General features: G+C 46.6%; 1 protein-coding gene and 1 pseudogene across 2 annotated transcripts; both read right to left on the bottom strand.

Moving 5' to 3' along the window:
- Positions 1 to 1,882: 1,882 nt before the first annotated feature.
- LOC149768129 (putative purine permease 11 pseudogene) lies at positions 1,883 to 9,599 on the bottom strand (annotated as a pseudogene). The gene has a single exon (XR_016399953.1). The product of XR_016399953.1 is annotated as a putative purine permease 11 pseudogene (transcript).
- Positions 9,600 to 9,812: 213 nt separating this feature from the next.
- Positions 9,813 to 21,530, bottom strand: LOC103698769 (putative purine permease 11). Its single transcript, XM_008780813.6, has 2 exons — positions 19,612 to 21,530; positions 9,813 to 11,019 (listed from the first exon to the last, which is right to left on the bottom strand). Exons 1-2 carry the CDS (start codon positions 19,646 to 19,648, stop codon positions 9,929 to 9,931), a joined length of 1,128 nt encoding a protein of 375 aa, XP_008779035.4. The 5' UTR covers positions 19,649 to 21,530; the 3' UTR covers positions 9,813 to 9,928.
- Between the last annotated feature and the right edge of the window lie 61 nt (positions 21,531 to 21,591).

Raw genomic sequence — 21,591 nt, 5'->3', positions numbered from 1 at the left:
ACCCGCTGAACTCCTTTTTTTTCTCGGTGGGAATTGGTAGATAGAATGCATATGGCTTTGTGCTTTTCTCACATACGTTCTCTCACGGTCATTACAATTTAGAAGTATGAATTCTAATGATCCACTAGTTAAAACTTTAACAGATCTGAATGCGGAAAATAGTATGTGAATATGTTGCTAATGGTCCTTCTCAAGTAGCAATAGCCCTTGCTACCTGGGCTGTATAAAAGGTCCAAGCAATATCGCCTTGAAATGGAGTGAATGAATGTCATCTGTTATAGTCTTATAAACCATCTGATTTTTTTCTCGTTTATACAGTAGCTTATACCTCTATTTTAAGACCACTGGTAGTGCCTTGTCGGTATGCCTGAAGAGGAATGACAATGCAACCACCGAGGAACATCTGAGGAGGCATAGCCATTTGAATTTGATGCTTCTTGTATCAATCAACTCACGCAGAACATGAATACATGTGCACTTCATAAGATGGCTATTAAAACCAAATATATCCTCTGTTACTTTTGTGTTAAAAGAATTAATAAAAAGACTTTTTTTTGTATTGATCTATTGTTACTTTCTTAGATCTTGTTTCATTTTCTGGCTATGCTGATCCGTTTCTTTGAGGCTTTGGAGATACAGTAATCTTTAACTTTTACTGTGAATCATATATTCACAATTTGGTTGGTGTCAAAAATTATTTGTATATCATTCAGGCTCTTCTTCTGCCATTTCTGCCAACGTCGTGTTACATAGCATTGAAGCTGCTCGGTTGATGTATATCGATCAAAGCTGGGAAGTGGATTAGTCTTATTTAGCCTGTACTCAAAACAATTTTGGTTGCAATGAATGCTGCATTTGACAATGAAAACCTGGCCTCGAGTGGTGTAGTTGTCGTTATTCTCTCACTTCATCAATCGATTGCATTGACTTTGAAGCTGCCTTATTCTCTCACTTCATCAATCGATTGCATTGACTTTGAAGCTCCCAGTTTTATTTGCAACTTACTTTATCTTGAATTATTCCCAATGGTTGCTGCATTGACTATTCCTCTATGTGTTGCTGCGTTTTTTTATTAGGACAGCATAAAGAAACCCTTTAATAATTGATAGAGGAGAACATTCTAAGTGCTAGTTAGAATGGAACGTACACTGCCCTCTTTTATGAGATTAAGATGGGTTTCCCCATTTATTCATTTCATGATATATGGAAATGAATACACAGGTGATATGGAAAAGAAAAACAGTTAGGAGTAGCAGCAACAATAGAAAAAGTCCAGGTTCAAAGCAAATTTAGAAGAAGCAATGGAAGCCCAATCTTTCCAACATCTTGAAGTAACAGCAAGTAAATCTCTGAGAGTCCGTTTTCTTCCATTAAAGATGATATTATTTTTCAGGACCAGAATGCTCCACCCAAAACTGAACTGCTTAGGAACAGTAAAGTTGAACCAGTCAAAACCATAAAACTTAAGCAGTTCCAGGAAGAGAAGAAATATTTAATTTCAGACTAAGTTGCTGCCAGATTATCCTCGAGATTGAGCAGCCAACTATTAGAAGAGAAACTGTTTCTGCTTCCGAGGGTGTTCCATCCTCTCTTTCTTAGATTGTCAGCAGTGAGAACCTTGTTTCTAAACACTAGCCACCAAAAATCTTCCCTTTCTCTTAAGCAGGAACCTTCCAAAGTTTCACAATGCCTGGAGTCCTAATGCCTCCATAGTTCAAAAATTGATAGAATGATTTAACAGAAATGAACCTGAAGAATGCCATCTCCAAAGAGGAAAATCCAGTACATCGCAAGGGGGCAAGAGCAGATAGAGAGTTTAATAAGTCAAGTAAGTCGTATACCAAGGAAGAGTCAACATTTCTTCTGAAATTAATCTGCTAGGAATTAGAAGTACAGCCCCAATTATCTGCCACCATAGAGTTTAAATCACTGACAACAGAGAAAAGTTGGGAAATTGGTCCTTCAAAGGAATGTCACCACTCCATCTATCAACCAGAACTGAACTTAGGAACTAGAATGTCCAATGCATTCTGGGAATCACAAGGATGCATTCAATCTCTGATTTTGACTAGTTTTGTGAAATTTTGATATATAATTGCCAGAAATTGTGAGATTAGTTATTAGTCCTTTTGAGTGAATCACTCAGTAAAATTTTAAGTGATGCATGATTCTTCTTGCAAGTTAAAATTGATTGTTTAAACCTACTGTTAGGTTTCTCCATACCCTTAATTCTTGAATTAAGCTCCTGTTTGTTCTAAAGCTAGTGTTGATGGAGTGTCTAGGATGATTTTGACTTTATGGAGGCGAAAAGCATACGTGTCCGAATGCGTTTGGCTGTTGCAGGTAGCTGGTCTTAGATGGCCATCTATCTTCTATATTGAAAGCATTGCAAGAGTGAGGAAGCTCTCTTTAGCTGGACTGTTGCTTTACAAATTACACCGAGCCGATCAGTTAGTTGTGTAGTCCAGCTGAAGAAGAAATATCGCAGTCCCATGTCTGCTTCAAGTATTTCTGGCACTGATACTTCACCTATCTCCACATCTGATAATCACAACCTTTGAAATGTTTTCAGCTTCCTCAATGTGATTAGGACTGTACTCTGGAACTTTTCAATGTCCATGGTGTTTAGTGTTTACCGCAGAGGTGGGCATCTTTCTGCATATTGGATTTCCATGGATCCTATTCTTCCATGAGATTTTAATTCCAGAAAGAGTCAGGTGGACCATATCCAGCCTCAGCTTGTAGGAAATATTCTTCTTTCCTTCATAGCTTGGTGGCCAGTCATTGTACTTCTGCACAGTGAGCATCTTTACCTCTCTAATTGATGGGGACCTGTCTAATTGATGGCGGTCCCCATTATGCTCCAAACAGAAGAAACCTAGGAGCTTAATTATTTTTATGCAGTTAGACATGGTGTCTCTGTGAAGGATTTGTCCTGAGATCTTCCATCATGTGGTCCTTAGCTTAAAATTCTAAATATTTATCTCTTGGCCCCCTTAACCCCACTTCTGCATTGTTTCTGTCACCAATCTGTCCATTTTTGTAGTGCAAAGACCACCTGCACTAGTCATGATAGTGGATAGCTTATTCAACTGTTTGCTGTTGATATCTTCCAGATTCAGTGGATGCTTTGATGATTTATCTGCTGACATTTCTCATCATTCATTAAATTTGTTTTCGAATAATTTTTGTATTTTTAAGTGTGGATTTGCACTTTTGAGTGTGTTTTCATTTGCTTATGTTGGCACATATTCTTTCACCTAATCAAAGTTAAGAAAGACAAATCACAAACTATTGAAGCATATGATTGTAATTGGCATCTATCAAAGATTAAGTTAGAAATTTGCACCTAAATCATTTTTCATCATGCTTCATAAACAAGCAAATGCTGATTAGTAGTCTTTTTGTCTGAGTATTAATGGAACTGAGAATCATCCAGGCCTACTTTAGTGCTTGCTAGAACTAAAGAAAGGTTGTCAATACTATAAACTATATTGTGGTTGCTAATCCAAACAATTAATATGTTGGTAGAACTGAAATCATCAGCACTTCTGTTTTGTGTGGTTGATATATAGTACCTGCATACATGTTCCAACAAACAAAAAATGGCGCACATGAAGCATTAGCAATCTAAATCACTAAAATAATTGAAGTCGACTAAGATTTAGATGAATTTATTTGAAACAAAACAAACTGTTTTCAAGAGAAATTTTTACTAAATGAAATAATTAATGCTAAATTTATGTACCATACAAAATTTAGATGATTTTAAGTGAATAAGAAATCGGATTTTATTGAAGAACAGAGTTTTTGTATCCTTGAATCTTTCATCTGTCCATCGTCAGATGCTTAGCTTTGCTTGAATGCTTCCTTGCTGATTACTTTCAAACATAAAAACCCTTCACATATACACAAATATACACGGATCATTAATCTTCCATCTTTTTCTTTGATTTTTGCTTGAGGAGGTATTAGTTCATGCCACAAGTTTTTATTTGCAACATGAGAACATGAGACAAAGCCACCATAATATAGCATGAAGCCAGATGCTTAAGAGGTCATGCATATTAAGCAAGTGTTCATCCTCTCTTCCTTTTTCTTTGCTTCATATTCCAGCATCGTGTCTTCCCTTCTTTGCCATCCCTGATTCCAGAAACAAAAAAACACCTAGTCTCTCACACAGCACAAACCTCCTGAGACCTCTCCATCCTTCTTCTTGAACTTGCAATCGAGATAACGTTGGTAGAAGCAGGAGGCAAATCCAGACATAAAAAACGCCTAGTCTCTCACACAACACAAACCTCCTGAGACCTTCTTCTCTCCATCCTTCTTCTCGAACTTGCAATCGACATGACCTTGATAGAAGTAGGAGGCAAATCCCTATAGCGCCACTAGCAAGGATATCACTTTTAAATCGTCCATCACGGAAGAAAATTGCAGCAAAAAATGGGACAAACCCAAGGGAGCTGATCACATTAGAGAGGACATGGCCGTGCCATCATAAGGTAAACTGATGTGACCAATTATTTAAACAATCTTCTTTTGTCATGCCCCAGATCCGGAGCATACATGGCCTTGCTACCATAGGATATAGCTCACAATAACATAAAACCCATGATAAAAAAAAATCTTCATGAAAAAATTTATAGAATAATAAAATTAATCCAATTCTATTTTCTAAACAAAAAAAAGCAGGTACCGAGCATCTAAATCCAATATTTGAATATTAAAGGCTATATAACCCAAATTTTATAGTCATAACTACATTTATTGATAGAATGATTCTATGCGTCGAGCTTTATTATTTCATCTTTCATTCATTTATTTTTCCCTGCTCCTAGCGACCTTAATTATCTGAAAAAAAAATATGAGAGACAAATGAGTTTTACGGTTTAGTAAGTAACCACACACCACCTTATTGGATCAATCATAAATTTTTACATGATTTAATGCATCATTTGGAAAGTAAAATTATACTGTAAAATAAAATATTTCATAAACATACTAATAAACCGTATCGTAGCAAACCAATCATATATGCATAAATCATGCAAGTTCGAAAAGCTGAAAGTACAATTTAAAATATTCATAATTGTCCAATGTTTATCATTTATCCATACTTTTAATTAAAACAGTGCTCACAGATTTTTCACGTTAGGATTACTATAACTCGTGATAGGGTCATATTCGTAATTTATGAAATATCATAGCTTGTATTTGTTACCAACTTTAACCCATTGGCAGAGGGCCATTTTTGTTGGACGCTAGCTCCAGAGTGTCGATTGGCATCCATTTTTAAAGGTGGTCATAGATATCCAAAAGCTCGTAAAATATTTCATATTGTTCATAAATCATACCTTTATAAATAAGTTAAAAATGCTTAATAGCATTGCAAAATTTTAAAATACATAATCATGCCATATATATCGTTTTCATAGTAACATGCAATTTTTTATAATCATAATTCATACGTAAATTATTATTTATAATAAATTGATATTTTATATTAAATTTTAATTTATTCTAATCTAATTTTATTAGAATTAATATATTATTATTATTAATTTTATTATAATTATCATATTATTATATAATATCTTATAGCCGGTGATAAGCCGGAGGAAGGTGAGGATGACGTCAAGTCATCATGCCCCTTATGCCCTGGGCGACACACGTGCTACAATGGCCGGGACAAAGGGTCGCGATCCCGCGAGGGTGAGCTAACTCCAAAAACCCGGGATAAGAAACCCGGAGGGTTTCTTTTCCCGAAGCCGAAGATGACCGGCTATACTGGGATTGACCCTACAAAGGAAGACGGTAATCAACTTCTTTGACTATAGGCTGTGAGGTCAGACGTGTGTAGAAAGAAGAATTAAACGGATTTTACAATAAAGTATTCAATAACAATGCTATTTAGCCAAAAATTTGGAACATTTACAATTATATACATGATTCTAAATTTTTAAGAAAATGCAGGACCAATCATATCGAATATAATTTATAATTTCATACTTAAAATTGATCTGTAATTTTAAATTAATAAGCTTTGTGTCAGGGTCACTTATCTCTATTCGTCCAAAGATAAAAATCATTAGGTTCAATTGGGCAAATTCGTTGCATATAGAAAAACCGTTTAAGATAATTAAATTACTTACTATTCACTATTTAAAAATATAAATACAAATTAAAAAGTTTTGAGCAATCCGAAATGGACTTAGCAGGCTTCAAGTTCCGACTGGGTAAATCGGTCTAGAATCTACAAATCAAGTAGAGAGAGAAAAGTTGAACCAAGAATGAAACATCTCTCTTGATTCTCATTTACTTATTTATTTATTTAAATTTACTCTCTTTCTTCTTTTTTTGCCTTTTTTTCTCTTCTTTTCTTCTCTATCACTCTCCTCCCTTCATAGCGAAACACAGGTGGGTGGCGAGAGCCCACCCCACCAAGAGACAGGGGAGAGGAGGAGACATCAGCTACAGTCAAAGGACCGACGATTGCAGCCAAAGGAGTAGCCAGAGCATGGTTGACGCCTAGCAGGCAAGTGTTCTTCCTTTTTTTGTCTAAATCCGATGACCATTGCCGAGTTGATCGGAAAGGAAAAGAACGAGGGATGAGACGGAGACCTTACCTTGGCTCCAAGGAGGCACTGCGGCCACGATTCCGACAGCACGAAGATAGGGCACTCAGAAACTAGAGGGAGAGTGGAGGATTTCGGGCAACAATTCTCGCCGAGTTGGCATACCGGCCACTGAAGGAGGAAAGAGGAAGGAAGTGGGGAGATGAGCAGCGATGGGTCGATCGACGAAGAGGGGTTTAAATAGATGTTTTGGGGGAGAGCATAAACTCGGCCTAACAACGATAACACCAACCGTTCGCCGGTTGGCAACGACCCTAACGCCCGGTTGTCGTTGGCACCAACATTGTGGAAGTGGCGCTAGCCGTCCTCCGCGGCCTTATCTCCAACGAAAAGGAGATCGGGCAGAGGAACAGGGTTCCTCTGTTCCGATCCCAAAAATTTTGAATTTTTTCAATAAAAGTTGGTGGGCCTTGCTGAATTCAATCTGGGAAGGCCCAGTTAGGCTGGCTCTCACACCTTTTATCAGCTAGTAGGAGCTACGAGCCTCCTACCAACACAGCTTAAACTTGACCTTGGATCGTCGAGTGACGCAAACAATAGAAATCTCCTTGGCACTGCTGACACCCTTCTTGGCCTTGGGAGTTATCAAGATATTGTTGATAGAGGTAAGAAACGAATCTCCAAAAAGCAATCTGTAATAATCGAGGACCTCATCCAAAATGGCTAGCCGGAAGGTATTATTTGGGATCCTTGATCTTGTATAAGTACCTAAAATCTACTTAGTGAATAACCGATGTGAGACTAAACACACGCCCGCACGGATCCTCATATACTCCTCCCGTTCAAGCCCTGACGTCCTTTTCAGGCTAAGGGTTCAAATCTATTCAAATCTAATCACAAACACCATGATCGACTCATGGTCAACCCCAATGAATCTGTGCTGCAGTGTCCTCTAGTCCATATAGGTTATGGGCCGGATCCGCTTTAATACCATTTGTAACAATCCAAGACCTCACCCAAAATGGCTAGCCGGAAGGTATTATTTGGGTTATTTGATTCTGTATAAGTACTCAAGATCTATCCAGTGAATAATCGATGTGGGACTAAACACATGCCCGCACGGTCCTTACACAATCAACATGGCCACCACTTTCACTCCATCCAACTTGTCATGGAAGAAGATTACTGCAAAGATTGGAACCACAGGCAGAGAAAGGGTGCTGATCACATTAGAGAACAATGAAGACACCACAAAGATCAGTCCCACGGTTGCAACAGAGGCTACTTGCCATGATACGGCAATCCAAACCAAAGTCATCACGTAGGACACCCTCCTACTGCCATAAACTTCCATTTCTCCCTTCAAGCTCCTCCACTCCCCACTAGCAAGAAGCCCAACCACTGAAACACATGCAACGACCGTGTTGCCATAAATCTGCATCTCTAATACAACTGCAAAGGTCTTCCTCTTCTGCACCTTTTGAAAAGTCAGTTGCATCAGGGAGAGAACGAGCGAGAAGCTGAAGCCCCCATTGTCAGTACAAAACCAAGTGCATAGTTGTGCTCGGATTCATCGGAGTACTTAGAGTTGGAACTTACTACGAGGAGAGCGGCAGAGAAGGTAAGGAGAACGACGGAGTTCAGTATCAAATCGGTGAACTTTTGCCAATTGAGAAAGTAGGAGGAGATAGCATGAAAGGCAAGCTGAGTGGCGCAAATGAGGGAGAAGGTGGAGACGAGGAGGTAAGATAGGCCATAGGAGTACATCAAGTCGTCGCATGCCATCATTAGCCCCAAAGAGAAGTAAATGAGGGTGATGCGAGCGAGGGAGGGAGTGGGACGCAAGAAGGAAAGGTCAGCAGAAGCTAAGTTTGTTTGATGAGGACATAGTTCTTGGAGCAATTTTTGTTTTTGAACAATTTCTTGTAAGAGTTTTCCAGTGTGTAGTTTGCAGGTGAAACCCAAGTAAAGAATGTTCAGAGAACAAATTATGCTCCTGTGGCTAAGCAGAGCTGAAATGGAATGGTGGCTTGATGAAAGCTCATGGTTGCTCATTGTTCACTTCCTTCAGCTGCATAGCTCGAGATCAATAAAACTTCCATCTACACAGAGCTAGAAGTCTCCTCTCAGCCTCCACCTAATTGTATCACAGATGTTCTTGCAAGGAAAAACGATAGTTTAAAAGGAATCTCTCTACCGAAAAGATGAAAGATCATACTATGGAAATAGAAATAAGCATGCAAGCCTGAAGGTTTGGCAGAGTCAGGTTCACAAGATCAGAGTTGGCTCTCTTGCTGGCTCAAGAGCCCTCTCTATTCCAAATTAAACAGTCACCTCAAAAAATATTTCAAATTAAACAGGGCATTTGATCTTGCCACCTGCAAGTTTCCAAGCTCTTCGGTATATAACTAGAGATATCATCACGCAGACCTCCTCAGCATGATCATTCCTGTCTCCAAGAAATTTTTCTATTTTAAGGCACTATTGTCAGAAGAATCAATTTTCTAATAATAATGCAGGTATTGGTCGATAGCAAACTCGAAAAGCGCAAACTTATGCTTATTTATTAACTGAACAACTAAATACTCTAGTTTCGCCTACAATAACCCTCTGTTAAATCTACAAGGTCCCTTGTCCAACTTTCTCAAGTGCACTTGTACCGCTTGAATCTATCCCAATCAACCCTCTCACTGTAAGGAGGTCCAGAAACATATCTACAAGACAAAACCAAAGATGTGGAAAATATGCAAGTGAAATGCGACTTTTTGGAGTATTCTGAGAATTACATGAACTTTAACTTTTAAAAATTGTACCATGACTGACGACTATGGCCGAAGTAAAGAAGCCATGACTCACACGAAATACAGAAACCAGCTTCTAATCTTCATCAAATGAGTCCGGATTCTGCAATGTATTCCTTTAGATTTCAGTGTTCCAGTCTAGACTTCACGTGTTTATGCCAAAAATCACACCTCAACTATGATAGTCACAAACTGTTTCCAGGTTCCTATGCATATGAGGTTCATCTAGACAAGTGAAACAAATAGCACCACCAAATGCAACTATACATAGTGGGAAATTGTTAAGCCATTTGTTTTCCTGCATCTACCTTTGAATGAGGAACAAGCTGTGTCATCAAAATTGAACAAATTATATTTGATGAAGGAAGCATAGGTGTGAAGCAGTCAATACATAAGACAATTAGAAACAACAGGGTACTCTGTCATCAAACAGTTGAAAAGCAGTAAAAAATAGCCATTAAAATGTAATCAATAAATAAATCTCCTCTTATATCTTTGCCATAGAAACCCCATAGTTGCAAAAATATAGCTTATACGTGGCTAGTTCCATCAAGGGACAGATTGACCACATCCCTCATGTGCATCCCTTACAGCCTTCTTAGCTTTGGAGTCATCAATATAGTGCTGATACAGGTAAGAAATGAACCCCCAGATTGCAATCAGCATGGACATAATCTTCACTCCATCCATCTTGTCATTAAAGATAATTGCAGCAAAGATTGGCACAATAGGAAGAGCTAAAGTGCTGATCACATTGGAGAAAAGTGATGATACCACAAAAATTAGTCCTACCACCCCAGCAGAACCCACCTGCCAAGAAACACCAGTCCAGACCAGAGTCAACACATAAGAAATCCTTCCTGTTCCATATCCTTCCATCTCCCCTCTCAAAGTCCTCCACTCCCCGCTTGCAAATAATCCGATAATAGCAGCGCAAGAAGCCACCAAAGATGTATATATCTGCATTTCCAACACAACCGAGAAGGTCTCCTTCTTAATAACCTTTTCGAAAGTCAGCTGCATCAGGGAGAGGATGAGTGAGTAGCTGGCTGATGCTCCCAATGTCAACATAAATCCGAGCACATACTTCCCCTTCGAGACATCTGTCGAGTCCCCAGAGTCCCCTCTGATGCCAAGGAGGGCGGCAGAGAAAGTGAGAAGGACAACAGAGTTGAAAATCATAGGCGTGAACTTCTGCGAATTGAGGAAGTAGGAGAAGACAGCATTGAAGGCAAGTTGACTGGCACATATGAGGGAGTAAGTTGAGACAGAGAGGTATAAGAGACCATAAGAGTACATCAAGTTGTCAACAGCTATCAGGATGCCTAATGCAACATAAATAGAAGAAACCTTAGCAAGAGGGGGACGAGGGGTGGGCTGGGTGGTAGGAGGGGTGTGACCTGAAGGAAAGAGGAGTAGAGGGAGGAAGAAAATGGGAAAGCCTGCAGTTTGGACAAGGGTGGCCATCCACTTGCTGTTGCCGCCTTTGTCGTAGTAGAACCTCCCTAGGAGCAAGGCAGTGGTTTGGCCAGCAAGGAGGAAGAAGATATTGAGGGCCACCACGAGCCACCATTGCCAGTGTCTAAGCACGGTAGGGGGTGGTGCTGGTTGGCTACTGGTAGCCGCATCTTTTGGTAGTCCTGCAGTTAGAATCCACGTGGAGCAAAACACCAACATCAGCTAAAATCAATACAATGCAAGCCATTCCATCCATTCCATAAGACAATAATTATAAATTACTCATTGTAGTGATCAGATACTTTTGCATGGTATCATTAACAGTTATATCTCATATTGGTTAATCTTATACTCTGGAGCATTTGGATTTAAGTGCAAGAAATGGGATATGTTACGGGGGAACTTAGCCACCATGCCCCACGTGACCGGCACGCGCGCCCAGGAAGACTACGGCTGCCCCTTGATCCAGCAATCCGACCTCGAGTCGGATATCTTCAGCTCCGCAGCCCGACCCCGAGTCGGCTGCCCCTTGATCCAGCAATCCGACCTCGAGTCGGATATCTTCAGCTCCGCAGCCCGACCCCGAGTCGGCTGCCCCTTGATCCGGCAATCCGACCCCGGGTCGGATATCTTCGGCTCCGCAGCCCGACCCCGAGTCGGCTGCCCCTTGATCCAGCAATCCGACCCCGAGTCGGCAATCTCTCGACAACAACAGACTGTTCCTCTGAGGCACGCCGCGGCCCCCTGCTCCACTACTCCCTGTAACGGCCGTATCCGGCGCTGCCCCACGATCTCCTGTAACAGCCGTACAAAGCGGAGCTCCACTATGCCCTGCCATAGCTGTACCCAGCGCTGCCCCACGACGCCCTGTAACGGCCATGTCAGTGGCAGCCCCATCGTGCCACACGATGACGAATCCCCGGAAAAACCCCCCAGCCTGATATATATGAGGCTGGGGGGGGGAAGGGGGAGGGTAAGATATATCTTCCAGAGTATCATCTCACCTGCTACCTTCTCCTTCTCCTTCTCCTTTAATCTCCTCTGACTTGATCGTCGGAGGGCCCCCACTACCCCGGTGGTGGTGCGAGGCTTGCTTGCAGGTTTCACGGCGGAGGGCGGAGCGCAACCAAAGCAACTCAAAGGGAACCCCGTTCACACCGCTGTGCCAATCGTTCTCGGTTTGGACCACCAGCAACAGTTGGCGCTAGAGGAAGGGCCGGATCTCAGAGCGATCGTAATGGCACGGCGAGGTGGTCGTGGAGCTTCCAATGCTTCCGGTCGCGGGGCCTCTCGCGCCACTGGCCGGGAGGCCGCTGCATCTCCAACACGCTCTCAGCAACACTCCACCGCCCCACCGCCCATTCAGATGGTCGAAGCCGCCCAGTTCGACCAGCTAACCCAGCAGGTTCGCACCCTCGCGGAGGCGGTGCAGAATCTGCAGGGCGCGATGTCCCGGGCGCCACAGCGGGCTCAGGAGCCACTGCTCCCTGAGCGCTCGCCTGTCCTCCTCAACCCGCGCTCCTTCCTCTCCCATGGGGAGGAGCGCCGGCGCGAGGAGGATTCTCGAGCACGGTCTATTCTGCCGGGACCTTCCCATCGGAGCTGCGCGGGGTACGAGAGGCGGGCCCGGGCGCGTTCCCAGACCCCCCAGTCCTCGAGGAACCCGCGCTCCAGTCGGTCCCCCACTCGCCGCTCCTTGTCTCCCACCCACCGGTCGCGCTCCCTGGACCGGCGGGTGGACGATCTCCACCGACAACTCCAGGTCCTGAAGGGCCATTCCAAAGATCCCTTCGCCGACTTAGAGATCTCCTCCCAGCCGGCACTTGCCTCGAGGATCCTGCGAACTCCGAATCCCCCGGGGTTCAAAATGCCGGCGATCGAGCCCTATGACGGGGCGGCAGACCCGCGGGATCACGTCGAGAGTTTCAGGACCCTTATGCTCCTCCACGGAGCATCAGATCCCCTTCTCTGCAAGGCCTTCCCGGCAACCCTCCGTGGCCCGGCGAGGGCGTGGTTCGCCGGGCTGGAGGCTGACTCAATCCGGTCTTTCGACCAGTTCACTCGCCTCTTCATCACTCATTTCGCCGTCAGTAGCCGGCGGCGACTGGTCTCCGACTCCCTCTTTGACGTCCGGCAAAACGAGAGAGAAAGCCTGCGGGATTATCTTACCCGCTTCAACAGGGCTACGCTGGAGGTCCGGAACCTGAGTCAGGAGCTAGCTCTTTCAGCCCTGAAGCGTGGCTTCCGGAAGGGCAGGCTCACCTTCTCCCTGGACAAACGCCTGCCGCGGAGCTTCCCAGAGCTGTTGTCCCGGGCGAACCAGTATGCGGACGCCGAGGAGGCGGCCGCCCACCGGAGCAAGGAGGCTGCCGAGATCCCTCCAAAGCTTGGGAAGAAAAGGCGGAAAGAGGCACGCCAGAGGAGGAGCCCGACGCCCCAGCGTCGGCGCAGAAGCCCGTCGCCGGCGAAGAACCACGGCGCCCCACGCCCTCGTTCTCCGCCCCGACGTTTCAACCGGTACAACCCTCTCCTGACTCCCCGGGCCCAGATCCTTATGGAGATCAAGGGGCGGGAGGACCTTCCGGCCCCGAGACAGATACGAAGGATCCCTGGAAAGAGGCCCTCCCGGGCGTACTGTGAGTACCACCGAGACCACGGCCACGACACAGAGGACTGCTTCCAGCTTCGGGACGAGATCGAGGCTCTTATCCGTCGGGGGCGTCTCGGTCGATATGTGAGCGACCGACGTCCCCCCGCAGGCCCGCGTCCGGCCGACCCGGCTCCTCCGGAGCCTCGGGAGCAGAATCGACCCGTTGCGGGCGTGATCCACACTATCACTGGGGGCTGCTCTCGGCCCGTGAGGAACGCAGGGGGCTCGACGGAAGCGTCAGGGACGGCCGTCGTAAAGAGGCAGAGGGTCGGCAATGTAATCACCTTTTCTGATGAGGATGTAAAGGGGGTTCAGACTCCCCACGATGACGCCATGGTGATCTCCCTCACTATGGCAAACTATGATGTAAGGCGTGTTCTTGTGGATAGTGGAAGCTCAGCTGATATTTTGTTTTACGAGGCCTTCCAAAAGATGAGCTTGTCCAGACAGTTGTTGCACAAAATGTCCACCCCCCTCGTAGGATTCACCGGTGACGCTGTCCCGGCGGAAGGTGTCGTTGAGCTGCCTGTGACTGCGGGCATCGCACCCGCAGAAGCCACGGTGCGACTCGGGTTCTTGGTCGTCCGTGTTCCCTCGGCCTACAACGCTATCCTCGGGCGACCCGGGCTGAACGCCCTTCGCGCGGTGGTCTCCACGTACCACTTGCTCATGCGGTTTCCCACGGCGGTCGGGATCGGAGAGGTCCGAGGTGACCAACCGACCGCACGGCAATGTTTTCTAGCAACCCTCAAAGGGAAGAAGCCCGTGGAAGCCCTAAGCGTCGAGTCCCTTGATGCCAGAGACGAGGTGGCCTTGCGGCAGGGGGAGCCGGCCGAGGGTGTGGTCGAAGTCCCCCTCGAGGAAGGCCGCCCCGACCGGGCGGTCCGGGTCGGCGCCAATCTCGATCCGGGAGCTCGGGCCCGGTTGGTGGAATTCCTCCGAGCCAATACCGATGTATTTGCCTGGTCGGCGGCCGATGTACCTGGGATCGACCCGGAGGTCATTTCTCACGCCCTCAACGTCGACCCGACCCACCGACCAATAAAGCAGAAGAAGAGACACTGTGCCCCGGATCGGATCCGGGTGGTCGACCAGGAGGTAGACAAGCTCTTGGAGGCAGGATTCATAAGGGAGGTAAGCTTCCCCGAGTGGCTGGCAAATGTTGTACTTGTCCGGAAGGCGAGCGGGAAGTGGAGGACGTGCGTCGACTATACCGACCTGAACAAGGCGTGCCCTAAGGATAGCTTTCCGCTTCCGCGAATAGACCAACTGGTCGACGCGACTTCCGGATATCAGCTGCTGTCTTTCATGGACGCCTTCTCCGGTTACAACCAGATAATGATGGCCCCACAGGACGAGGAGAAAACTGCCTTTATAACAGACCGGGGGCTGTACTGCTACAAGGTAATGCCCTTCGGTCTGAAGAATGCTGGCGCCACTTACCAGCGCCTCGTCAACAAAATCTTCAAAGAGCAAATCGGCCGGAACATGGAGGTGTACGTGGACGATATGCTGGTGAAGAGCCGCCATGCAGACCAGCACATCGCGGATTTGGAGGAGACTTTCACCACCTTGCGGAAGTTCCGCATGAAGCTGAACCCAGCGAAGTGCGCCTTCGGCGCTTCGGCCGGGAGGTTCCTCGGTTTCATTGTTAACCAGCGGGGTATCGAAGCCAACCCGGACAAAATCAAGGCCATCCAAGGTATGTCCCCTCCGACTAAAGTAAAGGAGGTTCAGGAGCTCGCTGGAAGGGTCGCCGCGCTTGGACGATTTGTGGCAAAATCGGCCGAACGCTGCCAACCATTCTTCAAGGTGTTAAAACGCCCGAAAGACTTCCTCTGGACGGCCGAATGTCAAGCAGCCTTCGACCAGCTCAAGGAATACCTGGCGTCTCCTCCCCTACTGTCCAAGCCGCAAGAAGGGGAGATGCTCTACCTCTATCTGGCGGTCTCCTCAACCGCGGTCAGTGTGGTGCTGGTTCGGGAAGAGGCAAAGCTCCAGAAGCCCGTGTACTACATCAGCCGGGTCCTACGGGATGCCGAGACGCGGTATACGAAGGCTGAGAAGATCGCCTTCGCGCTGCTGACCGCGACCAGGAGACTCCGCCCCTATTTCCAGGCCGCATCCGCCTCGAAGAGCGCGCGTATCGCGGCCGCTTAACTGACACTCCTTGCAAGCAGCAACTAGCGATCCGATTTCCCAGGTAACGCCTCAATTAGCATTTAATATCCTTCTGGTGTTTCCCAGGCGACGCTTAGAGAATAGGAGAAACACGATCGTAGCTGGCCACGGAGAAATCCCGTCGAGCGGCAAGCGACAGGCGCGTGGCCAACGAGCGGAATTCCCCGAGGCTCGGCCCTCGGATGCCAGGCTAACCCGATGATCATCCCGGGAGCAGACTAGCCTGAAGCCCCGACCGGTCGCCTCGGCTTGCGCCAGCCTTGGCCGACCAACGAGCGGAATTCCCCGAGGCTCGGCCCTCGGATGCCAGGCTAACCCGATGATCATCCCGGGAGCAGACTAGCCTGAAGCCCCGACCGGTCGCCTCGGCTTGCGCCAGCCTTGGCCGACCAACGAGCGAAATTTTCCGAGGCTCGGCCCTCGGATGCCAGGCTAACCCGATGATCATCCCGGGAGCAGACTAGCCTGAAGCCCCGACCGGTCGCCTCGGCTTGCGCCAGCCTTGGCCGACCAACGAGCGGAATTTCCCGAGGCTCGGCCCTCGGATGCCAGGCTAACCCGATGATCATCCCGGGAGCAGACTAGCTTGAAGCCCCGACCGGTCGCCTCGGCTTGCGCCAGCCTTGGCCGACCAACGAGCGGAATTTCCCGAGGCTCGGCCCTCGGATGCCAGGCTAACCCGATGATCATCCCGGGAGCAGATTAGCCTGAAGCCCCGACCGGTCGCCTCGGCTTGCGCCAGCCTTGGCCGACCAACGAGCGGAATTCCCCGAGGCTCGGCCCTCGGATGCCAGGCTAACCCGATGATCATCCCGGGAGCAGATTAGCCTGAAGCCCCGACCGGTCGCCTCGGCTTGCGCCAGCCTTGGCCGACCAACGAGCGGAATTCCCCGAGGCTCGGCCCTCGGATGCCAGGCTAACCCGATGATCATCCCGGGAGCAGACTAGCCTGAAGCCCCGACCGGTCGCCTCGGCTTGCGCCAGCCTTGGCCGACCAACGAGCGGAATTCCCCGAGACTCGGCCCTCGGATGCCAGGCTAACCCGATGATCATCCCGGGAGCAGACTAGCCTGAAGCCCCGACCGGTCGCCTCGGCTTGCGCCAGCCTTGGCCGACCAACGAGCGGAATTTCTCGAGGCTCGGCCCTCGGATGCTAGGCTAACCCGATGATCATCCCGGGAGCAGACTAGCCTGAAGCCCCGACCGGTCGCCTCGGCTTGCGCCAGCCTTGGCCGACCAACGAGCGGAATTTCCCGAGGCTCGGCCCTCGGATGCCAGGCTAACCCGATGATCATCCCGGGAGCAGACTAGCCTGAAGCCCCGACCGGTCGCCTCGGCTTGCGCCAGCCTTGGCCGACCAATGAGCGGAATTTCCTGAGGCCTAACCCTCGGATGCCTGGCCTAGCGCCGGAAGAATTTCCTGAGGCCTAACCCTCGGACGCCTGGCCTAGCGCCGGAAGAATTTCCTGAGGCCTAACCCTCGGACGCCTGGCCTAGCGCCGGAAGAATTTCCTGAGGCCTAACCCTCGGACGCCTGGCCTAGCGCCGGAAGAATTTCCTGAGGCCTAACCCTCGGATGCCTGGCCTAGTGCCGGAGGAACTTCAAGAGTCAGGAGTCGGCAAGACGCTGCCGAAAGTTTGTTCGCGCCCCAAAGGCGAATCGACGCCATTAAGGAAGGATGTCCGCCGAAATCCGCAGACCGTCAGATCAGCGACAACTGCCATACGCTATAAAGAAGGCGGGAAGCTTGGAGCGCGCGCGCCTTTCCGAGGGATGGCGGCAATCTCGAAGCATCACTCCCTTCACCCGTTCCCCTCCTGGTTCCAGGCTCGGGAGTGGGGGGCTACTGTTACGGGGGAACTTAGCCACCATGCCCCACGTGACCGGCACGCGCGCCCAGGAAGACTACGGCTGCCCCTTGATCCAGCAATCCGACCTCGAGTCGGATATCTTCAGCTCCGCAGCCCGACCCCGAGTCGGCTGCCCCTTGATCCAGCAATCCGACCTCGAGTCGGATATCTTCAGCTCCGCAGCCCGACCCCGAGTCGGCTGCCCCTTGATCTAGCAATCCGACCTCGGGTCGGATATCTTCAGCTCCGCAGCCCGACCCCGAGTCGGCTGCCCCTTGATCCGGCAATCCGACCCCGGGTCGGATATCTTCGGCTCCGCAGCCCGACCCCGAGTCGGCTGCCCCTTGATCCAGCAATCCGACCCCGAGTCGGCAATCTCTCGACAACAACAGACTGTTCCTCTGAGGCACGCCGCGGCCCCCTGCTCCACTACTCCCTGTAACGGCCGTATCCGGCGCTGCCCCACGATCTCCTGTAACAGCCGTACAAAGCGGAGCTCCACTATGCCCTGCCATGGCTGTACCCAGCGCTGCCCCACGACGCCCTGTAACGGCCATGTCAGTGGCAGCCCCATCGTGCCACACGATGACGAATCCCCGAAAAAACCCCCCAGCCTGATATATATGAGGCTGGGGGGGAAGGGGGAGGGTAAGATATATCTTCCAGAGTATCATCTCACCTGCTACCTTCTCCTTCTCCTTCTCCTTCTCCTTTAATCTCCTCTGACTTGATCGTCGGAGGGCCCCCACTACCCCGGTGGTGGTGCGAGGCTTGCTTGCAGGTTTCACGGCGGAGGGCGGAGCGCAACCAAAGCAACTCAAAGGGAACCCCGTTCACACCACTGTGCCAATCGTTCTCGGTTTGGACCACCAGCAACAGGATAGAAATGTGATTTTTGACAGAACCATAAATGATTAAAAGAAGAATCAGAAGGATATGGTAGGCAAAATCTATCACCACTAACAACTGAACTAAGAAGAGTCAAGGAACTAGTGCAATGCCGTATGCACTGACTAGTCTTGCAAATGGGAACAATAGCATGTGATGTGTTCTGTAGGCACTGATCGACCATATGTATGGGACTCACGCAGTTGCATGATATGTTGAATTTAAACTAGAAGAGAGGTTGAGGTATGTGAGACTCATTAGATAGGTAGACTGCACTTCTGGTGATTCTAATTTCTAAACTGCATTGAGATGCATGCAGAAAGATCTTGAGACGCAGCATAAACTTTTAATGCACCAGTGCACATTTCAAGACAGTTTGTGTGCAGCATTTGAGTCACTTCTAGTCACAATGCTGATGGACTTGTAGACAAGAAAATTGAGAGACACCCAAATAACTAGAAGCTACATAAGACCAAAGCCCGAGCCACACCCAACCATGCAAGCGGGATGATAGTTAGTCTTTTATAAGGTGCAGAAATAATGCCACGGCAACTCAACAATCTCATAGAATAAAGTTAGACGAGGCCTAATTTTTGATTGCTCTATTAACTGACAACCTCTATGTTTATGCACTTGCTTTCGGCGAACCAAACAACGACAATGTCACAGGTTACACAATGCCCACCGCTTGAACCCCTCCTCCATGTGGAGAACGTTCTCAGTTTAAAGTTCAGACTTTGGGAGGTTTATTGTCGAGTGCTCGACCTCGGCGATTCTCAAATGGTTTCTTTTAAAGTAACGGGTGATGCCTTAATGTTTACTCTATGAAAAATATTAAAAAAACACGCCATTTTTTTATGTGCGATTTCTTTGTGGCGTGGGGGCATATGTCAAAGGAAAATCATGGACTCTCACTGAATACACACCGCAACCGATGGCGGCGGCCAAATCGCCGGGCTAGGGCTGACTTGGTCCACCGCCGACGCGTCGCCCACCAACGCTCCGCCTCTCTCTCTCTCGGAGAGATGGGATCATGGCCTACGGTCTTTCGGATTCTTATGGTATATAAAAAACGAGATTTTTATTAAGAAAAAGAAACGAAAGTTGGTACACCCACGGCGTTTGGGCGGACTCGATCGAATCTTTTAAAATCAAAAACGAAGAGGGGAGAAAAAAAAAAGAAGGGGAAGAAGCGAAATCTGACCTCCGGTGTGGTGTCGGACTCGTCGGCCGCCATCCATGTTCTTCTTCTGCCGTATCAGAGCGAGTGAGAGACCGGAAGGAGGAGAATAGGAGAGGAAAGGGGGCTGGATGGGATTCTTCGGTCTTGCTGGGAGGAGAGTCTTTCGGCTTAGCTGTTATTGCCGTTCGTGGAACGAAATTTTCCAAATCGTTTCCTTATAAAACTGGCCCCACCCAATGTAGGTCCTCGAGGACTTCCCCTGTTCTTTTTTTTCCCATCAGAATCACCAACCTAGCCCTTTCTTTTTTCTTTTTTTTTTTCTTTTGCCATAAATTCCCTCAAACATGCTTTAGGTTGTTAATGAGTCCTATCCCTAGGTTTGTTTGGGACAATTAGCTTGAGACTCTGATCAATGAAATGAAATATATTGTTGATATGCAACACCTCTTCACCATTTTACCATACTAAATATTACAATATGGACCAGAAAACCCAAAAATCATGTAACCCTCAAGAACATATTCTTTTTATTGGATAAGTGAGATCGTTATATATTGTTGGCATCCACTAGTTATGGTGCACAACAGGATTCATCATGTTATTTGTACTCATATCATCAAAAGGATAAGAAGTTGACCAATTTTGATTAACTTGATGACGGCACAAAATTTGCTAGCCAATCTGTGATTTGATTCACCCGTAAGTATCTATTAAAACAACATTTTGCTATCTTGCATTATAGGTCTAATTCTCGAGCCTTCGGTTTTTTTTTTCAAAAATTAAGAAGACTAAGTAGACCGCACTCTATCCTACGATTACTTACTTTAACTTACAGAAGCTGAAGAGCATAAATGACCCATAACTATAGATCTTCACACTAGCAAAGGCACAAGAGAAGTTTGTGCAAAAAAACTATATAATCTTAACAATTTATATAAGAACCTCTCATGCAAACAGATGATTTTTTTTTCGCAATGTCAACCAATTAATCGCACAATAGCCACTTCAAGATATATAAAGATGGATGGAAAAAAGAAATTAGAATTCTTTGAGATCTATAAAAAATATAATCTAATGGTTGAAGATGCAAAAAAAAAAAAAGCAAAAAAAAAAAAAGAAAAGAAAAAGAAGATCAACCATCCTTTCATGTAAAAGATACAGCCCAAAACCCTGTATATGATGCTAAGTGTATAAGCAATGCGATTAGCGGGCACGTTTTCAGATAAGAACAATTTGTATATAGTCTAAGTGCAAGGGTTCTAAGAATTTCTATTTTGAAGTCAGACTGAGGGGCTGCAAAAATATGCACAGACTGCGGACCATGGCCCGTGACAAACGTCTAAAAGCACTCATAGCTCATGAGCCTGACAACACTCAGAGAAGGTGTACGGATTGCACCACTAGTGATTTATATTGCAGCGTATATTATCTTTTATCTTGATTGTTTAATAGTTTTCATTTTTGAATTTTGTCAAATATTTTCTGCCATTCAAGGGAGAGGCAAATATTTATCAAATTTTCTCAAAATCATCTTTAAAAGTAATTTTACGATCCTAATTATTTTATTTAACAAAAAAAATAAAAGAAAAGATATTACCATTACTTTTCATTAATATCTGCTATTTGTTGTTATAGTACTATTATAACAGCCATTATTTTACTAATTACTTTAATATTAAAAATTTTAAAAATTACTTGATACGTCATGGCTATTATAGCCATTATAATGGTCAACAATAGTTTTAGTAAATCTTGATTAGAAGCACATCATTCTTTAAGAGAGTGTTTGATATGCATTGATCATTTCAAGAATAAAAGTGATATCAATAGAGATAATAAGATCATCATGATCATACGTAGTAACAATTCCAAATTAGCTCCACTTTTCAAATCACCTTCCAACCCAGTAATAAAAAATCTATCCTCGAGGTCGAATATCCAAAATCACCTCAAGACAATAATCTTAGACTGAAATTTTCGGACAAAAATACCTCTTAATTC

Source organism: Phoenix dactylifera, chromosome 3, assembly GCF_051530095.1.
Source record: "Phoenix dactylifera cultivar Ajwa chromosome 3, Ajwa_hap1_PhDact_Kaust_v1.1, whole genome shotgun sequence".
Taxonomy (NCBI): domain Eukaryota; kingdom Viridiplantae; phylum Streptophyta; class Magnoliopsida; order Arecales; family Arecaceae; genus Phoenix; species Phoenix dactylifera.
Note: the sequence above shows the minus strand (reverse complement) of the source record. Positions and strands in the feature narration are given on the sequence as shown.